Source organism: Oikopleura dioica, chromosome PAR (genome assembly GCF_907165135.1).
Source record: "Oikopleura dioica chromosome PAR, OKI2018_I68_1.0, whole genome shotgun sequence".
NCBI classification, from domain to species: Eukaryota; Metazoa; Chordata; class Appendicularia; order Copelata; family Oikopleuridae; genus Oikopleura; species Oikopleura dioica.
The window spans coordinates 6,126,819-6,150,738 of NC_137293.1; the positions used below are offsets into that span (position 1 = coordinate 6,126,819).

Consider the following 23,920-nt stretch of genomic DNA (forward strand, 5'->3'; position numbering starts at 1 on the left):
TTATTTGAACTTTTGAAATATGAGTATAAATTCTTCTATTTTTATAATTTTTTGCAAAACTTTAAATTTTTAGTCATGAAATCGTGGTTAAATTCTGCCGCTCGAGAGTTTCATTGCTGCAAGATTCGATTTGGCCGAGCTCTTTGAGCGATCGAGCTTGCGATCTTCTCGGTCGTCGCGCTTGACTGTGAATTTTGAAGCCGATGAAAAAAGCGGCCAAGTTTCCGCAAATGGCAATGACGAGAAGAACGAGCGGAAAGTTGGTCACTAGAACGAGCCATCTAATTTGCTGCCCGAATTTTGTCAAGAGGCCGGGATGATCGACCGCTGAGAATGTTTGGGAGAGCCAGAAAGCTAGAAATTTTGGGTAAAAAGGGGGGATAAATGATTATTACCTGGAATGATAGTATTGTTCTTCGGCTTTCCCGGGTGGAAATTTTTGCTGACGAAAGTGTTTAATTGAAAGCGCTTTGCTGCTTCCAGAATTATCCCCGTCATTGGCTCGACTTTTATGAACGAAGAGTGTTCTTCGATAGACGGCCTGAAAAATGAATAAGAGCTTCGGCTCTGCGTTAATTCACTGACCTGACGTTGAACAGATTCTCGAGCCCTTTAGCAGCGTAGAGAAAATGAGGAAGCGAAGCAATTAGCGGCGCAGATTCGCCAAACGTCAGCTCCATGCAGCTCGACAGGTCAATCATCCCGTCTCGATTCGTCAGTCCTCTTTTCCAATAGCCCCGGTTATTTTCCTTCTTCAGCTCTTCCAGCGGTACGTTGTAGACGTCCACCTTGATTTTGCTCACTCTCGATTGCTCCGTCCTTTCAAAATACAAGCTCCGACAAAGAAGATCGACGAAAATATCGAGTCGGCTGGCATTTGCTAGTGGGGGGACCATGGGCGAGTTACTATCAGAGCCTTGAAGCGTGAAAGCATCTGGACTGAACCAGATATCAGAAAGGTCTTTTCGCCCGTTCCAAGAGGTGATTTTTCCAGTGTCTTTTACATTTTGCTTCGAGGATTTTGGCATTTGATTTGATCAAGCGATCGGCTTTCTGCATCATTTATTTTTTGAGAAAACAGGCCGGGCCATAGCCGCAAGCGGCTTTCCAGTTGAATTAACGGGCCAAATTTTGTTTATGCGAATTACCGCACTTGCGGTTTTTCGTTATCGAGTTTTAGCGCGTGTACCCGATCAACCGGATCTGTGAGAAATTCAAAATCCTTTCCTTTCCAGACTTTGCTTCAAACTCAAAACTTTTGGATTCATTTTGATTCATGAAAAAGCCGAATTCAGTCGTGTCAGTTTGCCCGTACGACTTGAGCTTCTGCAGGACGGGATCCGAGTAGCCCCAGATTACGGATGTAGGGCGCGTAGGTTCTGCATGCAGACCCCGGGTCTGCAAAATGCAGACCGCGGGTCTGCACATGAAAAAATTGTAACAGAATTTAAGATTAAACAGGCGCTTTGTTGCGCTCCGCGCCTGATGTTAGAGAAAACTTCATTTTCTAACATTTCTAAATCAAAACGGGCCAAAGGAGCCAAAATTTTGATCGTCAATGCAGACCCCGGGTCTGCATTTTGCAGACCCCGGGTCTGGCAGAACCTACGCGCCCGACATCCCAGATTACCTCTTCGATCGAGTGCTTTTGGATTAGGCTCCAATCACTTGGGATAAACGAGCGCGCCAGCCCCTTCATAAACATGTTCATCTTGGCCAGGCGCTTCTCGACGACGAGGAACGGCACGTTGATGTGATAAATCGTCTCTTTGCCAGTCACTTTGCATTTTGGGTCGTCCTTTCTTTCAGCGAATTTCTGCTTGTTGCGATAAAAGACTGAAGCACTAGTTGAATCACCAAAGGACTGATTATTGATTCAAAAAATGATCCGGGCTCATTTCTTATTTAGTAAAAAATCAAACGGAAAAGAAAGGAGAATCTGCGAGAACAAACCTGAGTCATTCTCCTCTCTTATGTCAATTTTCTTCACAAAGTTCGCGAAGCAATACGGCCCGATTTCAGCTATCGCCGGGGTCAACCCTTTTGCCACTTCTGTCGGATTGGTGATGTTCCAGATGTAAAAGTCGAAGTTGGAATGGATCTTTGCGCCCTCTGGATTTTTTGGTTCCTCCCAAATCTGCCACAAAAGTCCGTTTTCAGAAGAAAGGTAGAATATTTTGTGGATGATCCAGTTGCAGGCCAGCGTGCCGATGTCTATGCAATCAATTTACAGTCGAAGAGGACTGTCTTTCTACCTGTAATGTAGAGTAAGAAGGAAGCAACGAGGATCAACAGCGACAAACATAGCAAAATCCAGAAGCACTTGAGCATTGGCTGCTTTTCTAAATTTCAGAAATCGAAATTCTCTCCAAAAATCGGTCAACTTTTACAAAACTTGGAAGCCATTAAACTCGAAAAACATTGTCTCATGCTAAAGAAAAAAAAGGAGAAAAGGGAGAGTTGTCTCGTTCATCTCTTTGGCGACGAAAATATCGATCCCATCAAAAAGGCAAGTTTAGGTCGTTGCCGCGAAAAGAGCCTTCATTAGGCGCTAATTAAAAACGATGCAGACGTCGTCATAATTATCCGATAATTCTGCAATATGCTGGCAAAGGGGAGCGTTAACGAATTCGAGTTGAAATTACTTTACTTGCTGCTTTCATTTCATCTTCCATTATTTTCCGCAGGTCATCTCTTTTTCCGAGTCTCAAAGTAGTCAAGATAGTACTAAACGATTGGAGTACCTAGCAGCTATTTTTGTCAGGAGCTAATCCAGAAACAAAAAGGTCGAAAGAGAATTTAAATTCAAGTGTAGCTCGAGGCTGCAAATAGCATAATCTGCGACAATGATTGAAAGACGGCTTCTTCGAAATTTGAATACCTGAAAGTTTCTGCGTGTTTTTCATTTTCTCTTTTCGAAAATAACCCGGCGGAAGTTCTTTTCAGACTTTTTAAATACAAAGCTTCTGTTTAGTCGATTCCGAATCTTGTGATTTCTGCAGCAGTCTATCCGGAGCTCGAGATTAATCAAAATCGTTTTTACGCTTTTTACGAAAAGATAAGTCACATTCTTTTTTAACTCGCCTTTTGGGCCTTTTTGCAACAATTGCGTAAACTTTTACTGAAAAACGCATGACGCCTTTTTTGTTAAAAGGTGTTCAGTTTCTTTTCAGTTTTAGTTCAATTTGAGTTGGCTGATTCAGTCCAGCGATTTGCGATTTGAGTCAATCGAACTTTGAGAAAATTGAGCTGGAGAGGATTCTAGCGTCGATTTGCTTGCTTGTTGTCGTCTGGGTTGAGTCTGTCTGAGTTGAAGTTGTCTCACATCAGCGCTTTTGTCAACAATGTCAGTGTTGTCAATAAATTATTGAATCAAGGAAGCCTTCGTTGTGTATTTATGGAAATCTGCTTTTATCAATTTTGGTAAGAGATCGTGAATTCAGTTCTTGCGATTACTTTCCATTAAAAGTTAAAATTTTTAGAAGCTCAGATTTTAGAAAGCTTCTTTTGCAACTTTCGACTTTCTAAAGCTGGAATCAGTAGTCAAACCAAGAACCCAAAAATGGACAATACTTTGGCTTGACTATTCCATGCTAGAGCAACTTTATTCTTTCAGAAAAGGAGCTATCTTGACAGAATAAAACTGTTCTAGCATGGAATAGTCAACCTGAAATACTGTCTATTGCTGGCTACTTGGTTTGACTACTGATTTCAGCATTAGAAAGTCAAAAGTCGCAAAAACAGTTTCGGCTAAACTTGCTCCCCAGTAGCCACGTGGGGCAGTTCGATCCTACGTGCCGCTAAAAAGTGCCACGACGGGCGGACCGTACTGTACCGTACCACAAGCCTGTCTGCGGCTTCACTAGACCGAAAATCGAACCAGGGGATAACCAATCGAGGGGCGCGGATCGAAAGCGGCGGCGAATGGGGGCGCCGCGCGGGGGTGGCCGAGCGGCTAAATCCTCCTTCGCCGCGCTGCCCCGGCTCACTTCGACCAACGCAGCCCAGAGAAAAACTCGCCCAACGACTCTCTCGATCTCCCCATTTTAGCGACAATCCCCATCTTTGAATTAACAACGATACCCCGAAAATAGAGAAACCCCGAGAAGACTCAACGAAGCTTGTTTTGAAAACAGAAAGAAAACAACAAACAGAAAGGTAACTTTATTTTCACTCAAAATTATTGCTTTTGTATTGAATTATTAAGACTGAGTTATTTAATTCTAGATGCTTAAATCCCTCCTAGAGCAATCAAAAAAGCCTCTAGAACTCTTGATTGTCTGGATTAACGAATTTTCATTCAATTAATCTTTACTCGATGTCTTTTTTCAGAGAAATGGATCTGAACTACCGCGAATCGGACGAAGAAGTCGTCAAGATCGAGCCCAACTCTTCGATGAGCATGGACGGCCAAGACATGACATTCGGCCTCGGAACCGGCCTCGACCAGCTTCCCTTCGGAGCCATTCCCAGTCAACAAGCAGTCGCGCAGCCAGCACCCCGAACCCCAGCCAACCCTACTGGCGGCAAGAAAGTGTCTGGGCGAGTAGAACGAGCTGCCAGAATCGCGGAATTATTCGACGCTGGATCTCCTCGAGTCCGACTTGACCACTTCGTCTACAAAGGTATTTAAAAAGCGGGTGAATGCGTCTCATTTTGACGGCATTCTTGAGCCGACCGAGACATTGAAAATTAGTAAGAAGAGTAGCAAAAGTTGCGTAGATGAGTTTCATAATCGATCGGCTCAGGACTGCGCGATTCTTCCTTTTTTTGATGATGAAAATGAAAAGGTGGGGCGGGTCGGCCCGCACGCAACAGAAACCGCACTCCGCGGCTTAAAACCATTGAATTAGTTTTTCGAATTGAAATGGCTCTATTCCTGCCCCTTTTTAATGAAAAAAAAAATGTTCTGAAGCGACAAAGTAGGCAGTCGTAGGCTCGGCAACCTGTGTAAAAACTGAGTCAGGTCCTGGATCGTAAATGAAAAGCTTTTTAGAACCCTGACTCAGGTTTTCTGCACAGGTCGCCAAGCCCAGTCCGTCCGGGCTCACCCTCCCCATTATTTCGTTTTTCGATAAAATCGGTGACGAGCTTAGTTTTAAAGATAACTCAAAAGAAGTAAGCTAATGTTAAATTCAGTCGATGACAATCCGGTCTTCGACGCTGCTCGAGTCTTTCTGGACGGCGAGTGTCAAAACCTTGTCTATTGCTGTGACCCGAAATGCGCCGAAAAACCCACCTTCAAACGATTTTTTAGGCAAGGGTCACAATCATCCCGCAAAAATCAGGTTTTTAAAACCGTTTTATTTTTATGTTTCTCCTTTATTACTAACCTCGTCGTTTTATTTCGAAAAAAGACAAAAAGAACAGATGATTTCATTATTTTTATTTATCGAATTTTTTTATTCATTCAAATCACCGTGATTTTTTTAATTCAAAATTTGTGCTGGTAAACTCTTTCGCTTGTGCTGGCAAGTTTCTTTCATTTTTCGTGTTTCGAGCTTCGAAAAAGCTCCAAAAACGAAGAAGAAATTTACCAGTACAAGCAAAATCGAAGAGGAACCAGCTGAAATGCCAAAAATCGAGCTTTGAGTCCATAATCGTTGAAAAAAAGGTCCATTTTTTTGTGGCCCTTTTGACCAGTGGTCTGCGAGATAAAACACCTCACAAGGGTAATTTTCTGCGACACCACGTCAATCGCCATTCACAGTTCAAAATTCAAGCCCTGGGATTTATTCAAAAAGGATTCTAGTGATCCTTCGGCAAGTGCATTCAAACGCGGCCCGGGGAACTTGTCCTCCCAGCGATTGTACCTTCATAAGTTCACGATGCTCACGCATCATACTCGCCACCATCAAGGGTCGGGATTGTCTGCTTTTCTGGCTCTGTCCTTTTTTCACGAGTATTGTGACCCTCCCTTACTGCCCCTTCAAGCCCGGCGCTGGCTTGTATAAAAAGCGCTACTATCTCAAAAACTATCTTCTCGCGGCGCATCACAACTGTAAACATCTCAAAATTAGATCGATCTGTAACAATTTCGAGTTGGGATTAGACTCGACTTCTTCCCTTTTTGTGACCCGGATCAAGGGCGACCGATAGTTCGAAGTTGAAGCGGCATCACCAGAGAAACCATTTTTCGCAAATGGAGAAACTCTTAGGCCCGGCTTTGTTTTTCACTTTTCATGATTGTGTCCCTTCGCTAAAGGGGCCAGGAATCCATGGCTCAGACTAAATTCGAAGCTGAGCACAACATTGAGGCTCGGCGAATGTACATTCATCGAGGGAGCATGCTCCGCCATCACAACCGGCAGCACTCGCTCGACAGTCAAATTAGACTCAGTGAGATTTTTCTAGGCCTGGGATTTTGAAGTAGGATGATTTTGATCCTTTCTAGTGGCTTTTCGAGCCCTCTGGCCAAATACTTTCACAAGAGGAACATGATCGGCCACCACAATTTCAATCATCACGGGCGAGAAATACTCGGATAGGGATTGACTTGATCTTTGTTTAATTTTGTGATCCTCCAAAGTGGGTTTTGTCAAACAACGCTCAGCAAAAGTAAAAAGTTCTCTTTTAAAAAAGGGAACTTTTTAATTCACCACGACAGAAATCATTTTCGAAAAGATCAAAAGATTCTTCGTAAATTGGCAGGAACGGGTTTTTCTAGTGGGCTTGGTTTTTTGTACTTTGTGATCCTTTGAAGTGGCTACGATCAGACAAAAAAAGATGATCAGCCAGAACAAGTTCCATTGCCACAAATGGATGTTTATGAAACACCACAACAGAAACCACCTCCCGAAAATTTCAGAAACGGATTTTATGTGTTTTGTGACCCTAGATTAGAGGATATAGAGCAGACAATGTAGCGGCAATGACACTTAAAAAATCGACAATGCTCGGCCACCACCAGGCCAACCACCGATTTATATCCGGTAGAGCTACTGTGGCGAAGCCCAGACTCGTTTTGGGATTTCAGTTTTTTAGAAAGAACGTATAATTTATTGTGACCCGGAATCAGAGGATACCGAGCTGACAAAGTTTCAAAATTCATGTTTCGAAAAGCGACAATGCTTGCCCACCACGAGTCCCATCACCGACTTGTTCCCGGGAGGGGTGTTGGGCGGCCCCGTTCGAATTTCGTTTTGGGATCGCAGTTTTTGATACAATGATTTTTTGATTGAATCATATTTTTATTTGAAGCTTTATTCTTAGTTTACTTTGTGACCCAGAAGTAGAGGCTATAGAACTGACAGCAGTTCCATGTTGATCAAAAAGTCCTACATGCTCAGCCACCACAAATGCAACCACCGATCTGTGCCCGGCAGGGCCACTGTGGCGAAAAGATTTGTTGTTTCGGGATTTCAGATCTTCGTATTCATTTCTTTTGAGTACTCGTTATCAATGAACTCTTCCAAGTTCAAATTGTGACCCAGAATTAGACCATATAGAACGCGCGGTAATAGACTGAAGCTCAGCAGGTGGGACATGGTCGGCCACCATGAGCGGAATCACTCGGAACACGCCGGACTCTCGAAAAAGCAAATCTTGATATGGGATTTCAGATTTCATATTCTTTTCTTTTTGTGACCCAAATTAGAGGATACAGAACTAACAACATAAAAATGATGCTCAAAAAGTCGAAAATGATCAGCCATCATCAATGTAATCACGGATCTGTCTACGGATCTCGCTGGACTGTCGAGAAAACGGATTTACTCCCGTGTAACAATTTTAGGGTAGGGTGGGTTGCGTCATTTCAGCGCTGCGCTCCCGGTACAATACCTACCACACCGCCCGCAGCAAGCGCCTTTCTCAAAAAGCGCCATCTCTATTGGATTTTACGCTCGCTGCGGGCAGTGTGGTAGGTATTGTACCGGGAGCGCAGCGCTGAAATGACGCAACCCACCCTACCCTAAAATTGTTACAAGGGAGTAGTTTTGGGATTGTTAAACCTTTTGAGCTTGTTTTCTGTGACTCTTAGAAAAGCGGACTTCAGAAAGAAATGTCTTACTTTCACAAAACTAAGATGATGGCCCATCATCGAAATCAGCACAAAGATAAAGTATCGGATTTCAAAATTTCTTGATCATCTTTTTCGTTGAGTATTTTTCTCATTATTTTGTGACTCTTTCAAAAGTGGATATCAAAAAGGACGGAAAAAAGGCAGCGTATATTTTCATAGATTCACGATGATGCGGCATCATAACAATTGCCACGACAATAATAGTGGACTTAACTGGCTGGGAAAAAAACTCGTCGCGTCAGAAGTTTGGGATTAGGAACTTTGAATTATTTTCATGTGAAATACATTTGAGCGTTTCTTTTTTGTGACTCTTGGAAAAGCGGATACGAGTCAAAGAAAAATATCTTATATCTCCACAAAATTGGTTTTACTGGACATCATAAATACCACCACAAGAAAGATAAATCGATTAAATCAGTTATGGGTTCGAATATTTTAAATGTTTTCTTTCCATGATAAATTTTTGAATTATCATCAGAATCATTATTTTTCCGGGAGTTTTTTAAAATGAATTTGTGACTCAATCAAAGCGGATATCAGAAAAGGCCAGACCATTCGCAATTTTACATTCACAAATATCGAATGCTTCTGCATCACAAAAACCACACCAAGAATCAATCGGCGCCGACAGTTTCGGATTTTACTTGATAAATTTTTTTTTCAATAAGAAAACTCATTTTTGTGACTCTTGAAAAAGCGGTTATCGAGGCATGGAAAACGGCGTTTTCAAATTTTTGCTGCACAAAAAAACAATGCTTCGGCATCATAAAATTAACCACGATTATTTTTATTCGCCACCAGTGAGGGATTAGAGACGAGTGACCCTTTCGTAGCGGCTGTTCGATCGACCTTCGATCGAAATCGTCGAAAATTTTCATCCACAAGCAGAAAATGCTTGGCCACCACAAGAACAATCACACTTTCAAAAAAACAGGGGATCGCTTGGGTTGACCAACGAGGGATTGGTCGCAGAGAATATTTGTTTAAAAGTTTTAAATTGAGTAGAAGTCAGTATCAATCCTTTTCTGACTTGATTTGTGACTCTATTGAAGTGGATATCAGAAAAAGATTCTTCGATCGAAATCATCGAAAATTATCATCCACAAACAGAAAATGATTTGCCACCATAAAAATCATCATACGCCGAAGAACTATCAAAGTAGTTTTCTTGCCCAAGAAGGGAATCGGGCGTAACATGATCAGTTGTCTTTCTCTTACCCTAGAATCAATGATAATTTATAAATCAACTCATACGTGACCCTTGACCTAAGAGGGGCTCGATATATCAAGCCCGCGAAGGATAAAATGATGCGCCACCATGAAAACAATCATTTAAATTACAGTGATAGATTTCCATTTGCAGGAAGGGATGAATTTTCTTGTGACCTTCTTCAGTGGCTATCGAACGGACTGTAAATCGCTTAGTTTGAATCGTTATGCTATGCTTGCTCATAACAGCAGAAATCATAAGATTTCGACAAAACAAGTGCGGATTTTATGAAGAATTTTTAAAAAATTATATAATATATTGTGATCCGATAAGGGGCTATGACCCAACAACCGCTTGCGGAATGAAAAAACATAATATGATGGGCCACCACAATCGTAATCACGGTAGAAAAATGGTTGAATTGAACATTGATTTCAAAGCAAAGGGATTTTTATAGAATCTCATCATCTTTTCGTGATATATTGTGACTCTTGAAAGCGCGGTAGATACGAGTAGGCGTGGAACACCTGGTAGAAATCCTTATGTTCAAAAGCAGAAAATGTTGCTTCATCATAAGCACAAGCACGAAAGCATAAATGCTAATTGGAGAGTTCAAGTTCGGGATTATTTTTGTGACTCTTATAGAGGAATTTACTACAAAGCAATTCATAAGTGTTCGATGATGCAGCATCACAGAAATAACCATTTGAAAATAAATGGCTGCTGCCATTCAGGCTTTCGGGTTTTATAGCTTTTCAATTTTTTTCTGTGGTCTTTTTGTGACTCTTTCCAGAGGAATAGACAACAACAGAACACTCACAATTCACAAGAGTTCGATGCTAAAGCATCACAGATGGAATCACGTGAAAGTTAACTCAGGCTTTTGGGGTTTTAAGATTTTCAAGAGGAGATTTTTTGTGGTGTTTTTGTGACTCTTGCTAGAGGAATCTTCGGCAGCGCGAAATTTACACTCAAGAAAAGTGCGATGCTACAGCATCACAGATGCAATCACGCGAAACTTAATTCAGGCTTTTTGGGGTTTAGGATTTTCCAAAGAAAGCGGTTTTCATCGAAGACAATCATTTTGGGTTTCATACCAGGTAGTTTTCCAAAGTGAAAGATTTTTTCTGTGGTCTTTTTGTGACTCTTTCAAGAGGAATTTGCAACAACAAAACTCTCTCAATTCACAAGAGTACGATGCTAAAGCATCACCGATGTAATCATGTGAAAGTAACTTCAGGCTTTTGGGGTTTATGATTTCTCGGAGTGGGCAATTTTTTCTGTGGTGTATTGCGACCCTTGCTAGAGGAATATTCAATCGTTCAATTCACAAATTTTCGATGATGCAGCATCACAATAATAATCATCACGGGAGAAATAAATCAGGTTTTCGGGTTTTAGGATTTTTTGAAATCTTTTTTTTATGATGTGACCCAGTACAGTCCCTACATTAGATCTTCGATTCACAAGGCAACAATGCTGAGGCATCATAAAGCTAATCATTCCTCCCAAAAAGCAGCGAGAGCTCAAACAGGAAAGCGGGATATTGTGATCTTTGGTAGAGGCTTCCAGCGTGGTTCCAGGGGAATCAATTCGATTCATAAATGCACTATGTTGAAGCATCATGGTTACAACCATGCGACAACAAAATCAGGCCTTTTGGGTTTAGCTATTTCTTCTGAATTCGGGATATTGTGATCTTTGACAGTGGTTTTCAGCGTTCCAGCCATAAGAGGAAAACTTACATTCACAAGCAGACGATGCTCAGTCATCATGACCGTGAGCACGGGAAAGCTTTGGAGAAAACACTTTTTAACTGAAATCATGATTTTCGTGACCCTTTTAAGTGGATTGACTAAGAGACGAGAGCATGAGCCTTTAGGTCCTCATCGAAAGTCGATGCTTAGACATTCTGACACTCATCACGGTACTAATTTTCAACGTAAAGGCGAGGATTTTTTGAAAATGACGAGACTTTTCGGCCCAATTTTAATAGACGGGATTCTTCGAGACTGAAATGATTGTGACCCAAATTTTTAGTGGAATGGAGCGCAGAAGAGCTTTCAATACTTTGAAGCCTCAACGCTCAAAGTTCTATCAGCACTCGGATAATAATCATGGCACTTATTATCGGTTCTTACGGGGCGTAGGAACGGGATTTAACTATTGTGACTCTTTTCAAAGCGGAATGAGGCCAAAAGGGCAATATAAAGCTGATAAAAGTAACATGGAAGTTCACAAGCGTAATTTCAATTCGCACTCGGACCATAACCACGGAACGAATATTGTTCAGTCCGAAATGTTTGCTAGATTAGAGCGGGATATGAAGAATTAATCTTTCCTTCTTATTGTGGCCCTTTTTCAAAGTGGAATGAGACCCAATGGCACTACAATTCATACATCCGCTATGAGACAGCATCATAAGTGGAATCATTTTTCGAAATTGGAAAAAGGCTTTTGGGCTTTTATAATGAGATATTTTTGTGTACCCTTTCGAAAGCGGAATGAGACCGAGCGGAAAAGATATTCACAAGCACAACTTCAATTCGCACCATTTTCATAACCATGGAACGAATATGATGAAGTCCAAAGTATCCGGCAAATTAGAGCGGGATAGAATCTCAGTCTTGAAAAACACCATTTTCTTACTCATATCATCTCATATTCATATCATCACTGTCTCCTGATTTCGATAAATCTCGATTGTGACCCCAACTAGTGGCTACGCGGGTGGTTATGAAAACCTTCATAACAAGAAACTGAATTTCCACAAAAGAACTATGGTCACCCATCACAGGAATAATCATAAATCAGCCGGGGATTGTATTTGTGAAATTTTTGCGAGATGTTTTGTGACTCTGAAAGTCAATCTGCTTGCCGATTTATCCATAAGGGGAGCTTGAATCGACACCACAAAACTCATCATTTGTCGAAAGAATGGGAATTTAGACTTGATTGTGACCCATTTGATAGTGGCATTTCTAAAAAAGAGATTTGCCTCAAGAAACAAATCTCGATTGAAAGTGAGAAAAAATATGGCTATTACATCCACAATAAATCTTTTGTTGGACATCATACCATCCATCATTTGCCAAAAAAAGAATAAAGTCGGGGTTGATTTTTCATTTTTTTTTATTTCGAGGTTGATTGTGATCCATTGTTAGCGGACTGCATTTCAGAAACAGAGCAATTTACAACAACAAAAAACAATTTTTGCAGCATCACAAAAAACACGGCCATTTTGAAAAAGGGATTGAAAGTAATTGTGACCTTGTAAAGTGGCGTGGACGTAAGAACAAAATCTAAAATAACCAAAAAACTTCACATGTCTTCGCATCACATCGCTCATCATTCGCAAAATACAAGGAAAAAAGCAAAGGGATGAATTTTCAATTCATTGTGATCCTCTAAAGTTCCCCGTCGACTCAAAAACTAGACTTGCATCACTACCGCCAGCATATGAAAAAAGTAATGACCAGAGCTCAGATGGGCGAGCTTCTCGGCCCGCGTCTGAAAGCTTTGATTCGCGAAGGGAAGGGGGATGAAATTGTATTTTGTTAAACGATTGTGGCCCTTTCTAGCGCTATTGATGTTCGATGTAAGAATCCAGCGATAAATGCGAAGCATACGCTCTCCCATCATGTCGCTAGTCACCTGAATATTCAAAAAATTGGAAAAGCCAACACGGCAATTTTGCTAGAAATTGTTCGAGCCTCTGAAGCGTATCAAGAGTTGGGATGGCTTTTTTCGCTATCTCTTGTTTTTTTAATTGCGGATTTGATTTTTAAAATTGTGATCCTTTGTCTAGTGGAGTTGATGTAAGAAAGAAAAACCCAATAATCCATCACCATAGTTTCCTCTGCCATCACCTGATAAATCACCGTCGAGTTTATATCGCAAGAGGTACTAATGTCGAAACTTTGCGTTTTATGTTGCAAGGGAGGGATTATTTTTGGATTGGTTGTGACCTTGAATAAGTGGCTATCGCACTGGGTGCTCAACCTTATCTTTGCACAGAGGACTAATGTTGCAGCATCATCGAAACAACCATAAAGGAACGCGGATGAAAGATTTTTATTGTGACCCTCAATCAGTGGTCATCGCACGAGTACAAATAAGATAGTTTTAGATTCAAGAGCTTTGTTTCGCCACCATCATGCTAACCACGTCGATAAAAATCAGCGTCCCAACTATCGAAAAGAATGGATATCAGTCATTAAAATTGCTAGTTAATTTTTGTAAAAGGTCCCTTTCAGCGGGTACAGATTGTGATTCTCATTCAGTGGTTATCGGGCGAATGCTCAGAACCAGTTGGTTCTGTATTCATGGATTCTAGGTCGACACCATAGTACTCACCACATTGAAAAAGAAAAACAGTGCTCTAGCTGCAAAAAAGAATGGATATCAGTCAATCTTATTCCAAGTCCCGGTGATTGTGACTCTTTGTAAGCGGGTATCAACATCGAAAGCATTCGACCGAAAACTTTCGATTGCATAAAAGCCATTTTATGTCGCATCATGACAGTAACCATTCTTCTGAAAGGGATCGAAATATTTATTTGAAATTTCGAAGCGTTGAAGGTTTATTTTGATTGTGGCCCTTTCAAAGCACGAATAATTACGACAATGCTTCGATGCTCCGCCATCACTTTTCTCGTCACGTGCACTCAAGTTTCCTAAAGTTTCCTTCGAAGAATTATAGCGTTAACGAGCTAAAGAGCTTCGTCTTAGCTTGGGATTAGATTATAGCAATTGCGGGTGATTGGGACCCTTTTCGAGCGGTTACAATTCGAAAGCGTCGAAGCCTGTTTTCTTCTTCCATAAAAATTACTTTATGAAACATCACAAAAACAACCATTTTATGGAATGGGACTATTTTTGGTCTGTTTATTACATTTGCGTTGATTGTGACTCTCCGAAGCGGGATGAAGTTGACTGCGAAGCCTAATGGCCGAGGCAACTTCGTGTATCTCCATCATGGCCAAATGATTTACCATCACCTTTCGCATCACGGGGTTCCAGAGAATCTCGAGAAGCCGCTTTACAAATGTAACATGAATGACTTCAAGTCAATTTTAGAAGGGATTGAATTTAATTGAACTAATGAGATTGTAATTACGGATGACTTGACATTAAGTGAAATTGTGACTCTTAAAAAGTGGCATAAGGGCGAACGGGATGCTAAATAACTTCAATATGCCCCGACACCACTCAAATAACCACACTAATGCTTCTGAAAGAAAAGGCGGGATTTAAATCAGCCACTCTGCCTTACTTACGATTTACTTACGATTGTGGCCCTGTTTTAAGAGCGTACGATTCTAGGAGCACAAATCGAATGGTCGAGGGCATTATCTTTAGATTCCACAAAGGCCATATGATGAGGCATCATAACTGTAACCATCTTTCTGATCCCTCAGGTGGGGATCGAATTCATAATGGGAGTTGATTGTGACCAAGCTAAAGTGGACTTTCGGAAAAGGGAGCTCCTTTCAGTAATGATATGCTTAGGCACCATTTCTGCAAGCACGAGTTCCTTCCTTTTGCCAAAAAGTTCAAAGTCGAAGAATTGAAAAGGCGTTTACCAGGTTCGGACTTTCAAAAATTTGAGCAATAAGGATTAGATACTTTTTGGGATGTATATCACACGCAGAGTTTAGTTCGGTAAATTGTGACCCTTTGAGCGCTGGGAGGCCAGGAAGAAAGCCAGATGTGGCGATTCAGAGGCGGCATCACCAGCGAAATCATTTGCAGCATGCCTGCATACTTTGCAAATGATCGGATTCCTGAAAATAGTCATCGGTTTAAGTAGATCATTTTCCAAGAGGAGCATCGATCAAAAAATAACTCGAAGACAATATCACAGAGGCCATTTTATAAAAATACTTGGGTATATTGTGACCCTTTTAGCGCGGTAAGGCAAGCGAGAAAGCCAGATGTGTCGCTTCTGAAGCGGCATCACCAGGCACATCATTTGCAGAATAACTGCGTTCAATGGAAATGATCGGATTCTTGACATAATTTTTCGTTATTTTTTGCGGATGATTGGGATCATTTTCCAAGAGGAGCGACGATCAACATTAATAACTCGAGAATGATAAGACATCATCACAGAAATCACTTCATCAAGACTTACTTAGAATGGGATAGCCAAAGGCCCCACTTTCGGGACTGATTGTGACCATTTTTAGGGGAGCTACTATTCGAAATTTAACGTACACTAGGATGACAAGGCATCATCATCGAAACCACTGTCCACATGGTACTCCTAACTGTTGTCCCGTCAATACGTTAGTTTGGGTTCTTGATCGTCTTCGATTTCTTGTCTCTGATTTCCCTCCTTCGTTTGGTTCAGTTCGATTGATTATTTTTGCTCTTACCAAAAATTTATCTTTTTTTAAAGTCTCAAATACCGAAATCGAATACCAACCAATATTTTAAAGGGTTCAATTAGATAAAATATTAAAAAGTCCACTGTCAAATCCCATACCAAAGCCAGTCAAGCCAAGAATGCTCAGCAGCAACAACAGCAATTGGCCTCACTACAGGCCGCCCAAGCGGCTCAAAATCTTCCAATGCCTGGCGTCACTGGAATGCCTGGCACTTCTGGACTGAACATTCTCCCTCAGCAAGTGCTGCCAAAACCACCAAAGCAGCCGAAACAGAAGAAGTCGCCAGCTGGCGGAGTAAAGGCAGCACAGATGCAAGAGTTTGTCGCGATCTGCTCGGATATCATGACGAAAGTGTCCAAACACGAGCTTCCCGGCGACTTTTGGACTTCCGAGGAAATGTTCGAGTTCGTCTACGGCCTTGTCGAGCGACAACAGCGCGGAGAACCAGTCACTCAAATCACCATCGAAGAAGCGCTCGAGTAAGTCTTTTCCTCATCGAACTCTTTTATCAATTTTATTAGTAAACTGAAGACACGCCACGAGTTCAAAGAGCAGAACATTCTCGCCATCGAAGACGGAATGGCGCCTCCGACCAAGAAAATGAAAGTGGCAAACGACGAAGACGTCCGCACCATCGTCCAAATCTGGGAAAGCCAGCCAATGCGGATTTCGCTCGAAGACCATATCTTCCCAAGTAAGACTCTTCAATTTTTGAGCAACACTTTCTATCCTTCAATTTAGTTGACGACTACAGCCAGTTCTCTATCTCCCGAGTTCGATTGGACGGCGAATGTCTTGGCTTGATGCGATGCAATCATCCTCTCTGCGCCGAAAAGCCACTAGCCGACCGACTTCACAAGTAAGCTTGGATGATCTTGTCATCTGTTCATAATGAAATTTAGGATTTGGTTCTCCTCGCGCACCGGGCAGCCACACAAGTACTCGGTCCGTCGCCACCACGAGCAGTGCCACTTCGGAAAGATGCTCTCTCGATCTCAAATCATCGACGCTGCTGCCCTTGTGATTTCCGACTCGCAGCTTCCACTCGATAGCTGGTCCAAGCCATCATTCAAGCACTTCATCTCCAGCTGCGGCCAGTCGACCACTTTCAACAAGAACACGATCTCCGTCGAGGAAATCGTCGCTGCGATGCGAAAAGCGAATCGACCTCTTTCCGAATCTCATCGAATTGAGCTGATCAACGCTGGAAAAGCGATTCTCATCTACGAAACGGATCCAAACCGGGCTGAAGTGAAACCAGAGCCAATCGAGAAGCCGGAAGAAAATGACGGCATTCAAATTGAAGAAATTGAAGGCGGAATCGATGATTCCATGGGAGAAGGTAAATTCTAGCTCCATTTATGCTCGCTAACGTTGCTTTTTAGACATGCCCTTGTCCGATTTGCTTAACCAGCCACCGAAACCGCCTGCTCAGCTTTCGCTAGCCGCAGTAACTTCTGCATCTGGCGATGGCGGAGGAACTGCCACACCATCTGCGGCGTCAGGCGGGATGCCAACTGGTGCCACGGGCACCTCCAACGCTGCAAAGGCTCCACTTCCTCCCGGGAGCGCCGCGGCGGATGTTGTAGCTGCTGCGAAAGCTGGTAACGCTTCTGCTTCTGGTGGTGCAACTGGGGATCCTCCCGGCGCCGAAAGTGACGACGACGACCTCGAAGACGAGGATGAAGAGATGGAGGACGAGTCCGACATCCCGATAGACCAGGAGATCGTCAAATATCCTGGGAAGTGCACGGACCTCTATGCGGTGTACGAACGCTGGGCGCCGATTCTGTCCACAGAAGCGAAAGAAAAGCTCGTGGCGGACTTTTCTCTGAACGATCCTCTGTACCAGAAGCCAGAGGACATCGAAGACCCGGAACTGCGACTGACGATTCGAGACGAATGGGTGACTGTCTTCCCTGCCTGGCTGGCCAACTTCAAGCCCATGAATGCGAAGGACGACGGCTTCCAGCGGATACCACTTTCGGACATTCTGGCGATGCGGCGAATGTACAGAACTGAACTTCAAGCCCGCCGCGCTGTCCCTGCGAAATAGAAGCAGCTTTTTCAATTTAAATTATTCTACATGTAAACACATCCATTCGGATTTCACACTGCCTTTATCCTGCTTGCAGTTATCTTCTGCCGCCGCTGTATCACAAATTAAAAAACTCGAAACTCAGAAAAAATACAAAATTGAAAAAGAAATCAACCGATGACTCGTTCTCTTTTAATCGCCACTTGAAGCAGTTCATTGAAATCAATTTATTCGGTAAGAAGGTAAATGTAAATCTCAGCATTGTCTCGTTTAACTCGGAATTCACTCTGCATCGGTTCGAATATTTCATCAGGCCAGTCTGGATTTTCTGATGATTCTATGAGCTCGTCGATTTGCGCGATCTGAGTAAAAATAGTGAACAAAGCGTACTTCAAATAATCACCGTTTTGAGCGAGGTCTTGTCAAGAAACGCCATCAGAAACCATTTTCCACTGTCCTTGCAATAAATCGGGCTTCCGAATTCTTCAAAGGTTGGAATAAAGCCAACGCCTTCTCTCGGTGGGTTCCGCGGATTCACTCGCAAAATCGGTCGTCGTTCCGCCTCGTCTCGATCTTGGAAACGGACGTTGATCTTCGCGAAGAAACTGTTTTTCGGATGATCTTAATTTTTCGCAATTGATTGAATGGTCAGTCGACTCACTGAGAAAGTAGTGCTCGTATCTATACGATCCAAACAGCACACAGTCTTCGTTTGCTTCCTGCATTACCTTCTTGTTGTACATTGTCAAGTCCGCGATGGGAGTTATTCTAAAACAGTGTTCCTCTACGATTTCAATTGAACTTACGATGCAGGACGTTCGAATTCTTCGACGGTTTCGAGAAACATGTGTGTTTCCATTTTCTTGGTCGACTTCACTTTTACGAATTTTCCATGAATTGGCCCAGTTCCTCCGTAAAAAATGTAGATTTCCCCGTCGGCGACCATCTACAGAGTATAGTTTTATTTTCGCAACAATCCTTCACCTGCTTGAATTTGTCTTCGATATCTTTTGGACTTGAATTGTGGTTGAGGTTGTCGTCTTTTGGAAAGAAACCGGGCATATAGTGGAACATGTGGTAATCGCATTCAAGCACTAGAAAAAACAGCCTAAATGGACTTAAATGTTGACAGTATCTTACAAGTGGCGAAATCAGTCTTATCAATGAGAGCTCCCGCGCAACCAAATCTGATGCCCTCGTCGATCCTCGCAATTCTAGCGTAGTTGTTCAGCATTTTCTTCTCTTCGTCTCCACGCCACGGGAAAGAGTTCTTTTCCATTTCATCGCGATCGGTTAATCTTTCGTTCGTGTACTCTCTCTTTTGTACCTCGGCCACCAAGAAGTCAGAGCAAAGCAGCTGGAGAAAAGAAATAAAATTAAGTTTTTCATGAAAATGGCAAATTATGACTAGTTTAGAAAGAAAATGAAGATGTTTAGCTTTTTCGTACAAAAAGCGCAAAAGATATCAGATGCTCTAGAAATCATCGCGTTTGAAAACGGAGATTTGAGAAAATCAGCCGATGACTCGTATATTTTTCAAACTCGCCACTTGAAGCAGGTCAATGACAAAAGCAATATCCGCAACATTCAAAAAGCCGAACTATCATGTTGAAAATTCTTGTTGCACTTTTATTATTAAAAGAATCAGAGCAGCGAAAATGCAAAAGCATTTCAAGAAGATATTTTTACAGAAAAAAAGCTTTGAAATCAACGAGGAGTCAGAATCAGCAGATAGATTTAACGGAAAACGACCAGTTCTTGTTCTTGACAGAGTCCAGATGGGGACGAGAAGTTCTTTTCGACAGTCAGGATAAATGCGCGACAAGTTCTTATGGAATCGGAACGCGTTTATTTTTGAGAAAGCGGTGCAATGCTCATTTTTGCTCGATTTACCACGGACTCAAAGGCGACAACTTTCTTTCTCCGACGATTTTTCTCACTTCACAGAATCGAGTCCACATTCAAATTACTGCCAAATCGGCAGTTAATTACGCAGTCGAGGTTTTTTAATTTTCTCAAATGCACTTTTCAGACCTTTTTAGAGCCAAAGAAGCGTTCCTCTCAGAACTTGGTGCGTTTTATCAGTCAACTTTTACAAAAAATCAATAGAAGTCAATATCGCGGGTTCAATCGAAAGATTCGAGCTCAAGGATGAAGTGAAATTTGACGACTCGAAAGGACGGTTCTTCTTTGGAGGAAGCTCAGCGAATATTGGAGCGTCGGTCATTTTTTCGAAGGCAGTAATTCGCAGAGATAGGTCTGTAAACAAAGAAGAACTCAGCGAAAACCCCGGAGAACTTATCTTCAGCAATGGAGTAATGAGAGCTGAGGAGAAACGAAGAGTGTTGAATCGCTTGGTCGCGCATTCAAAGTCGAAATATCCTTCCAAAGACACGTGTCCCACAATATTCAAAAAAGCGAACAAAGGAGTTTCTCCGAAAGAGTTTCAAAGTCCAGTCGTTCGAAGAGTCGTTATGAAATGCTGGAACTTTGGAAAAATCATGGACAGAATTAACTGCCTCAATCGCGAATTGGAGAACAATTTTATGAAGCGACTTGAACAGACGCGCTTTGAATCGTTAAATCAAAATCGGAGAAGAATGAAGAGTCTTTTCCAGTCGTTCGATGGTCTTCAATGCGATGGAACGCTTCTCACCATCTTTCTCAAAAGCATCGATTCTAAGAATTACCTCTTTCCTTATCTCATGCTCGCTGCGGATAAAAACTGCGCCCTGGCACTTCTAGTTCTCGCGAAAATCCACGAAAGTTCCGGCGATCTACTTACGGCGGCGATGTACTACAGCTACGCAGCGCAGAAAGCTTTCGAAAGAAGACGAGACCATCCCGAGCAAATGGTCTTCGTCGACGAAATTCGACTAAACGATGAAAAGGCGCTGGATCTTTTCGAAGGCGAGTCCGGCGGCGTCTACAACTGGTTGCTGGATCAAGCCACGAAAGGCGTCCAGAGCGCGCAAAATCACCTGGCGAGCGTCATCTACCACGGAAAAACTGGCGTCAAAAAGAATCTTTCCAAGGCTTTCAAGTTCTTCCAACAGGCGGCAAAATCGGAAACGACGGATCCAGACGCGACTTACAACCTTGGATTAATGAAGATGAAAGGTCAAGGTTCTGGAAGAGACATCGAAGGAGCGGTCGAGGACTTTCAAAAAGTGGTGGAGAGCAGTGCTCATGCTCCATCTCTGAATGCTCTGGGACACTACCATTTGCAGGAAGAAAAGAACGCGGAAAAAGCAAAAGAGTATTTCGAAAAAGCGGCGGAACTGGGCGACCCTGACGCGATGCACAACCTTGCGATCATAAACAAGCAGAATCTCATTCCCAATCAGCCGAGAGACGATGTCTACTGCTTCGGCCAATTTTATCGCGCCGCTCAACGAGGCCACATTGAATCCGCTTATCAGCTGGTGCTCTTTTATTCCGACGGAATTCCAGGAAGTTTACCGGTTGTTCATAAAGACGCGGTTGTTTGGGCCAAGTTTGTTTTATCTGGAACCTCGGTGGAATTGCGCCAGACACTTCAGAATGGTTTGAAATTCGCGAAAAAGCAGCCAGGAGCGAGATAAAGATAGAATTGACATATTAATTAACCTTTATGAATACGGCTTAAGATCTTGCTCAAGCACTTTCTTTCTGCTTTTACGGTTTGAGCGCGATCGCTTCTTCTGATTTGGGAGCTTTCAATGCTGCCTTCTTGATTAGCGAAAAATTCAACAAAGAAGCAGATTTGGACTTGAGATTTTTAAAACTAGCGGTCGAAAACACAACGTATTTGCCCTACCGTCAAGCTCAAACACTTCTCGGAGAACGACTGGGTCCGGAAGAAGGAGAACGGCATCTCGTAGCGGCGGCAAAAGGAATGTGCCCTCGAGCAATGTTCAGTCTCGCTTCGGGCACGCGGGAATTATCGTAAGTTTTTTGAGACGCATTTATCTTGAAGCAATTTGAAATTGAAAGGAATTCGAGTCTGAGCGAGCTTGGACTGCTCAAGTTCAAAGACGACTACCGACGAGTTCTTTTGAAGCGCTGCGCCAGGGTATGAAAAGGGGTTGAAATGATGGCTAATGGATTTAGTGGGGAAATGAAGAATCGATACCTTGTCAAATCTATCTACTGAAGTTTTACCTGCGAGACTACGGTCCACTTGCGATGAAAGTTTCCGGAGCAGCGATGACTGTTTTGTTTGTTCTTTCTTTAGTTGTTCGGTATTTCTGAGACAGAAAAAATCGATCGAATAATAAACTCTCAGAAGCACAAGAGTTTTCTCTCTATTCAGCGAATAATTTTGTCGGACAGACCTGAAACATCCGCACTTGACAATTGAAAGAACAGTTTATCGGCGAACAACTTAAATTTGTTCTGAGAAATGATGAACCATGGAATTGTAAATATTTGCGGATGGAGCGCGAATTCGGCTTTGACTTTTTTTCGCAATTGAAAAATAGAAAATGGAAATAATTTGCGCCGGTTTTCCGAAAACTTCGTCGAAGAGCAGTTCTTCTTGTCTCCGGTAATTTGAAAAAAAGGATGAAGAATGGTCAATATTTAAGGATATACCCGATAAAATTGAACTTTCTTAGCGCCTTAATACAAAGTCGGATCATTATTATTTCAAAAGCAGTCCTACCTAAAATTGTGCGTTAAATTCAATTCTGGTACTTTTTTGAAAATTTTCATTAGAATTTTTCTCTCTATAGCGATTTGAAAACGAACTCTCTCGATTTCTCGAAATTTGTCCATTGAATCGCTAAAACTGAACCATGTTCTGTATTAAAATAATGCTGAGCTACAAAATTGATGGAAAAAAATTCTTAAACTCGATCGAATTTTCATTCTGATGTTTTCCTCTTTCATACGCCTGTTTTTCTTCTCTGCGCGTTTTCTCGCGTGCTACCAATCAGAGCGGTGCGCTCAACCACGCATTTTCTCTCAGAAAAGAGGAGTCGAGTGAGTGAGCGCCCAGCGCGCCGCCCTGTAGAACTTTTACGCGCTGAGTAGCCCTCAATGAAATGGCTCTAGAATCGGTTGTAAGAGGGATAAAGGAAAGGTAAGCCATCAATATTGTAGATAAGGGTCCAAAGAACTTATCTATCGAAAAATCTCGACCGATTTAGTCTAAAAATTTCGAGTAATCGAGAGAGTAAGATTTGAAATCGCTCTAAAGAGAAAATTTCAACTGAGAAAATATGAAAAAGTACCAGATTTGAGTTCTACTTGCTTTTTTAGGTAGAATTGCTTTTGAAATAAAAATGATCCTACGTCGCATTTCGGCGCTATAAATGTTCAATTCTATCGGGTATATCCTTAATTTCAGGACGCTTGGTTTCAAAGTAGCGGATTATGTCGAAACTACCGAGTTCTTATCTGACGTCTGGGTCGATTACTTGGAAGGAAGATGCCCGATCCGGAGGGTGATAGAAGAATACAAAAAGCACGGCTTTCAAGGTAGATTTTTCAAGAAAAAAGAGGTGCTATCAGAAATTTAGCAAATCAAGATATCTACTGCGAACGTTCGTAAATTGCGAACGCCGTTCGCAAAATAGCCTTTGCGAACGAGGCCGCCCGCCACCCGGTCTGTCGGTATCGAGTATTGAATCCTAATAAAACAATCTCGGAGATACACGAAAGAATTTCCCAATCCATTTATTTATTGTTACGTCAATCATATCCTGCATTGAAGCAAATGTTTGTCCAGCAGATCTCATGATACGCACGCGCTTGTTTGTTCGAAAAATGACCAGTCGGCTGGGATCTCACATGCATCTCGTTCAGTCACGATAGAACTATCGAACATCTCATGCTTCTCATCGGTAATAAACGGAGACTCAGGTTATCAATGAACTCATGCAATTTTCATGCAATTGATGCAATTTCCAATTCTAAGTGGGCCTTAGGCGATGTCATTCTTGAATACTTAGAATTCTATTTTATTTTATACAAGAATTTATATGTCTTTCGCCAAAAGACGCTCAATAAAGTATTCTATTGACGATTTAAAGCTGTAATTCGAAATATTTATTAATAAAAATCAATACCTATTTCTATGATGGTAATTCTATGAAATTCCGCTTATTCTTGAGGTTTTTGTAGAGTAATGTCAACTTTATTAGAGTTGAAATTGGCAAAAAGCAGTTTTTATTCTTTATTCAAAAAGCGCCATCTGGCGAGCGCTTGTAACATTTTCTGGACTAGTCGACGAAGAATGAAAAGAGTGAAATCAATGGAGGGCGCAGCGCGAT

General features: G+C 42.1%; 4 protein-coding genes across 6 annotated transcripts; 2 read left to right on the forward strand and 2 right to left on the reverse strand.

The window, feature by feature from the left end:
* On the reverse strand, positions 1–3,132 carry LOC145701499 (lysosome membrane protein 2-like). Its single transcript, XM_081778715.1, has 7 exons — positions 2,882–3,132; positions 2,256–2,342; positions 1,954–2,214; positions 1,567–1,836; positions 586–1,030; positions 396–541; positions 1–354 (listed from the first exon to the last, which is right to left on the reverse strand). The coding sequence occupies exons 1-7, from the start codon at positions 2,904–2,906 to the stop codon at positions 74–76; spliced, it is 1,515 nt and encodes a 504-aa protein (XP_081634841.1). The 5' UTR covers positions 2,907–3,132; the 3' UTR covers positions 1–73.
* An 840-nt stretch (positions 3,133–3,972) lies between these two features.
* Positions 3,973–17,683, forward strand: LOC145706126 (uncharacterized). Of its 3 annotated transcripts, XM_081783645.1 has the most exons (9): positions 3,973–4,158; positions 4,333–4,625; positions 5,140–5,257; positions 11,274–11,381; positions 15,727–16,104; positions 16,147–16,319; positions 16,367–16,484; positions 16,528–16,967; positions 17,011–17,683. In XM_081783645.1, exons 2-9 carry the CDS (start codon positions 4,337–4,339, stop codon positions 17,679–17,681), a joined length of 2,295 nt encoding a protein of 764 aa, XP_081639771.1. In that variant the 5' UTR covers positions 3,973–4,158; positions 4,333–4,336; the 3' UTR covers positions 17,682–17,683. The 3 variants fall into 3 exon arrangements, with proteins under 3 accessions (XP_081639771.1, XP_081639773.1, XP_081639772.1); XM_081783647.1 differs by lacking the exons at positions 3,973–4,158; positions 4,333–4,625; positions 5,140–5,257; positions 11,274–11,381 and adding an exon at positions 6,204–6,354 and having other exon boundaries at positions 15,729–16,104; XM_081783646.1 differs by lacking the exons at positions 3,973–4,158; positions 4,333–4,625; positions 5,140–5,257; positions 11,274–11,381 and adding an exon at positions 11,423–14,653 and having other exon boundaries at positions 15,729–16,104.
* A 207-nt stretch (positions 17,684–17,890) lies between these two features.
* Positions 17,891–19,081, reverse strand: LOC145701500 (uncharacterized). The gene is made up of 6 exons (XM_081778717.1): positions 18,804–19,081; positions 18,648–18,757; positions 18,470–18,609; positions 18,325–18,431; positions 18,067–18,284; positions 17,891–18,025 (listed from the first exon to the last, which is right to left on the reverse strand). Exons 1-6 carry the CDS (start codon positions 18,940–18,942, stop codon positions 17,891–17,893), a joined length of 849 nt encoding a protein of 282 aa, XP_081634843.1. The 5' UTR covers positions 18,943–19,081.
* Positions 19,082–19,981: 900 nt separating this feature from the next.
* Positions 19,982–23,830, forward strand: LOC145701501 (uncharacterized). The gene is made up of 6 exons (XM_081778718.1): positions 19,982–21,209; positions 21,293–21,590; positions 21,639–21,717; positions 21,756–22,191; positions 22,996–23,126; positions 23,168–23,830. Exons 1-4 carry the CDS (start codon positions 19,982–19,984, stop codon positions 21,894–21,896), a joined length of 1,746 nt encoding a protein of 581 aa, XP_081634844.1. The 3' UTR covers positions 21,897–22,191; positions 22,996–23,126; positions 23,168–23,830.
* The last annotated feature ends 90 nt before the right edge of the window (positions 23,831–23,920 follow it).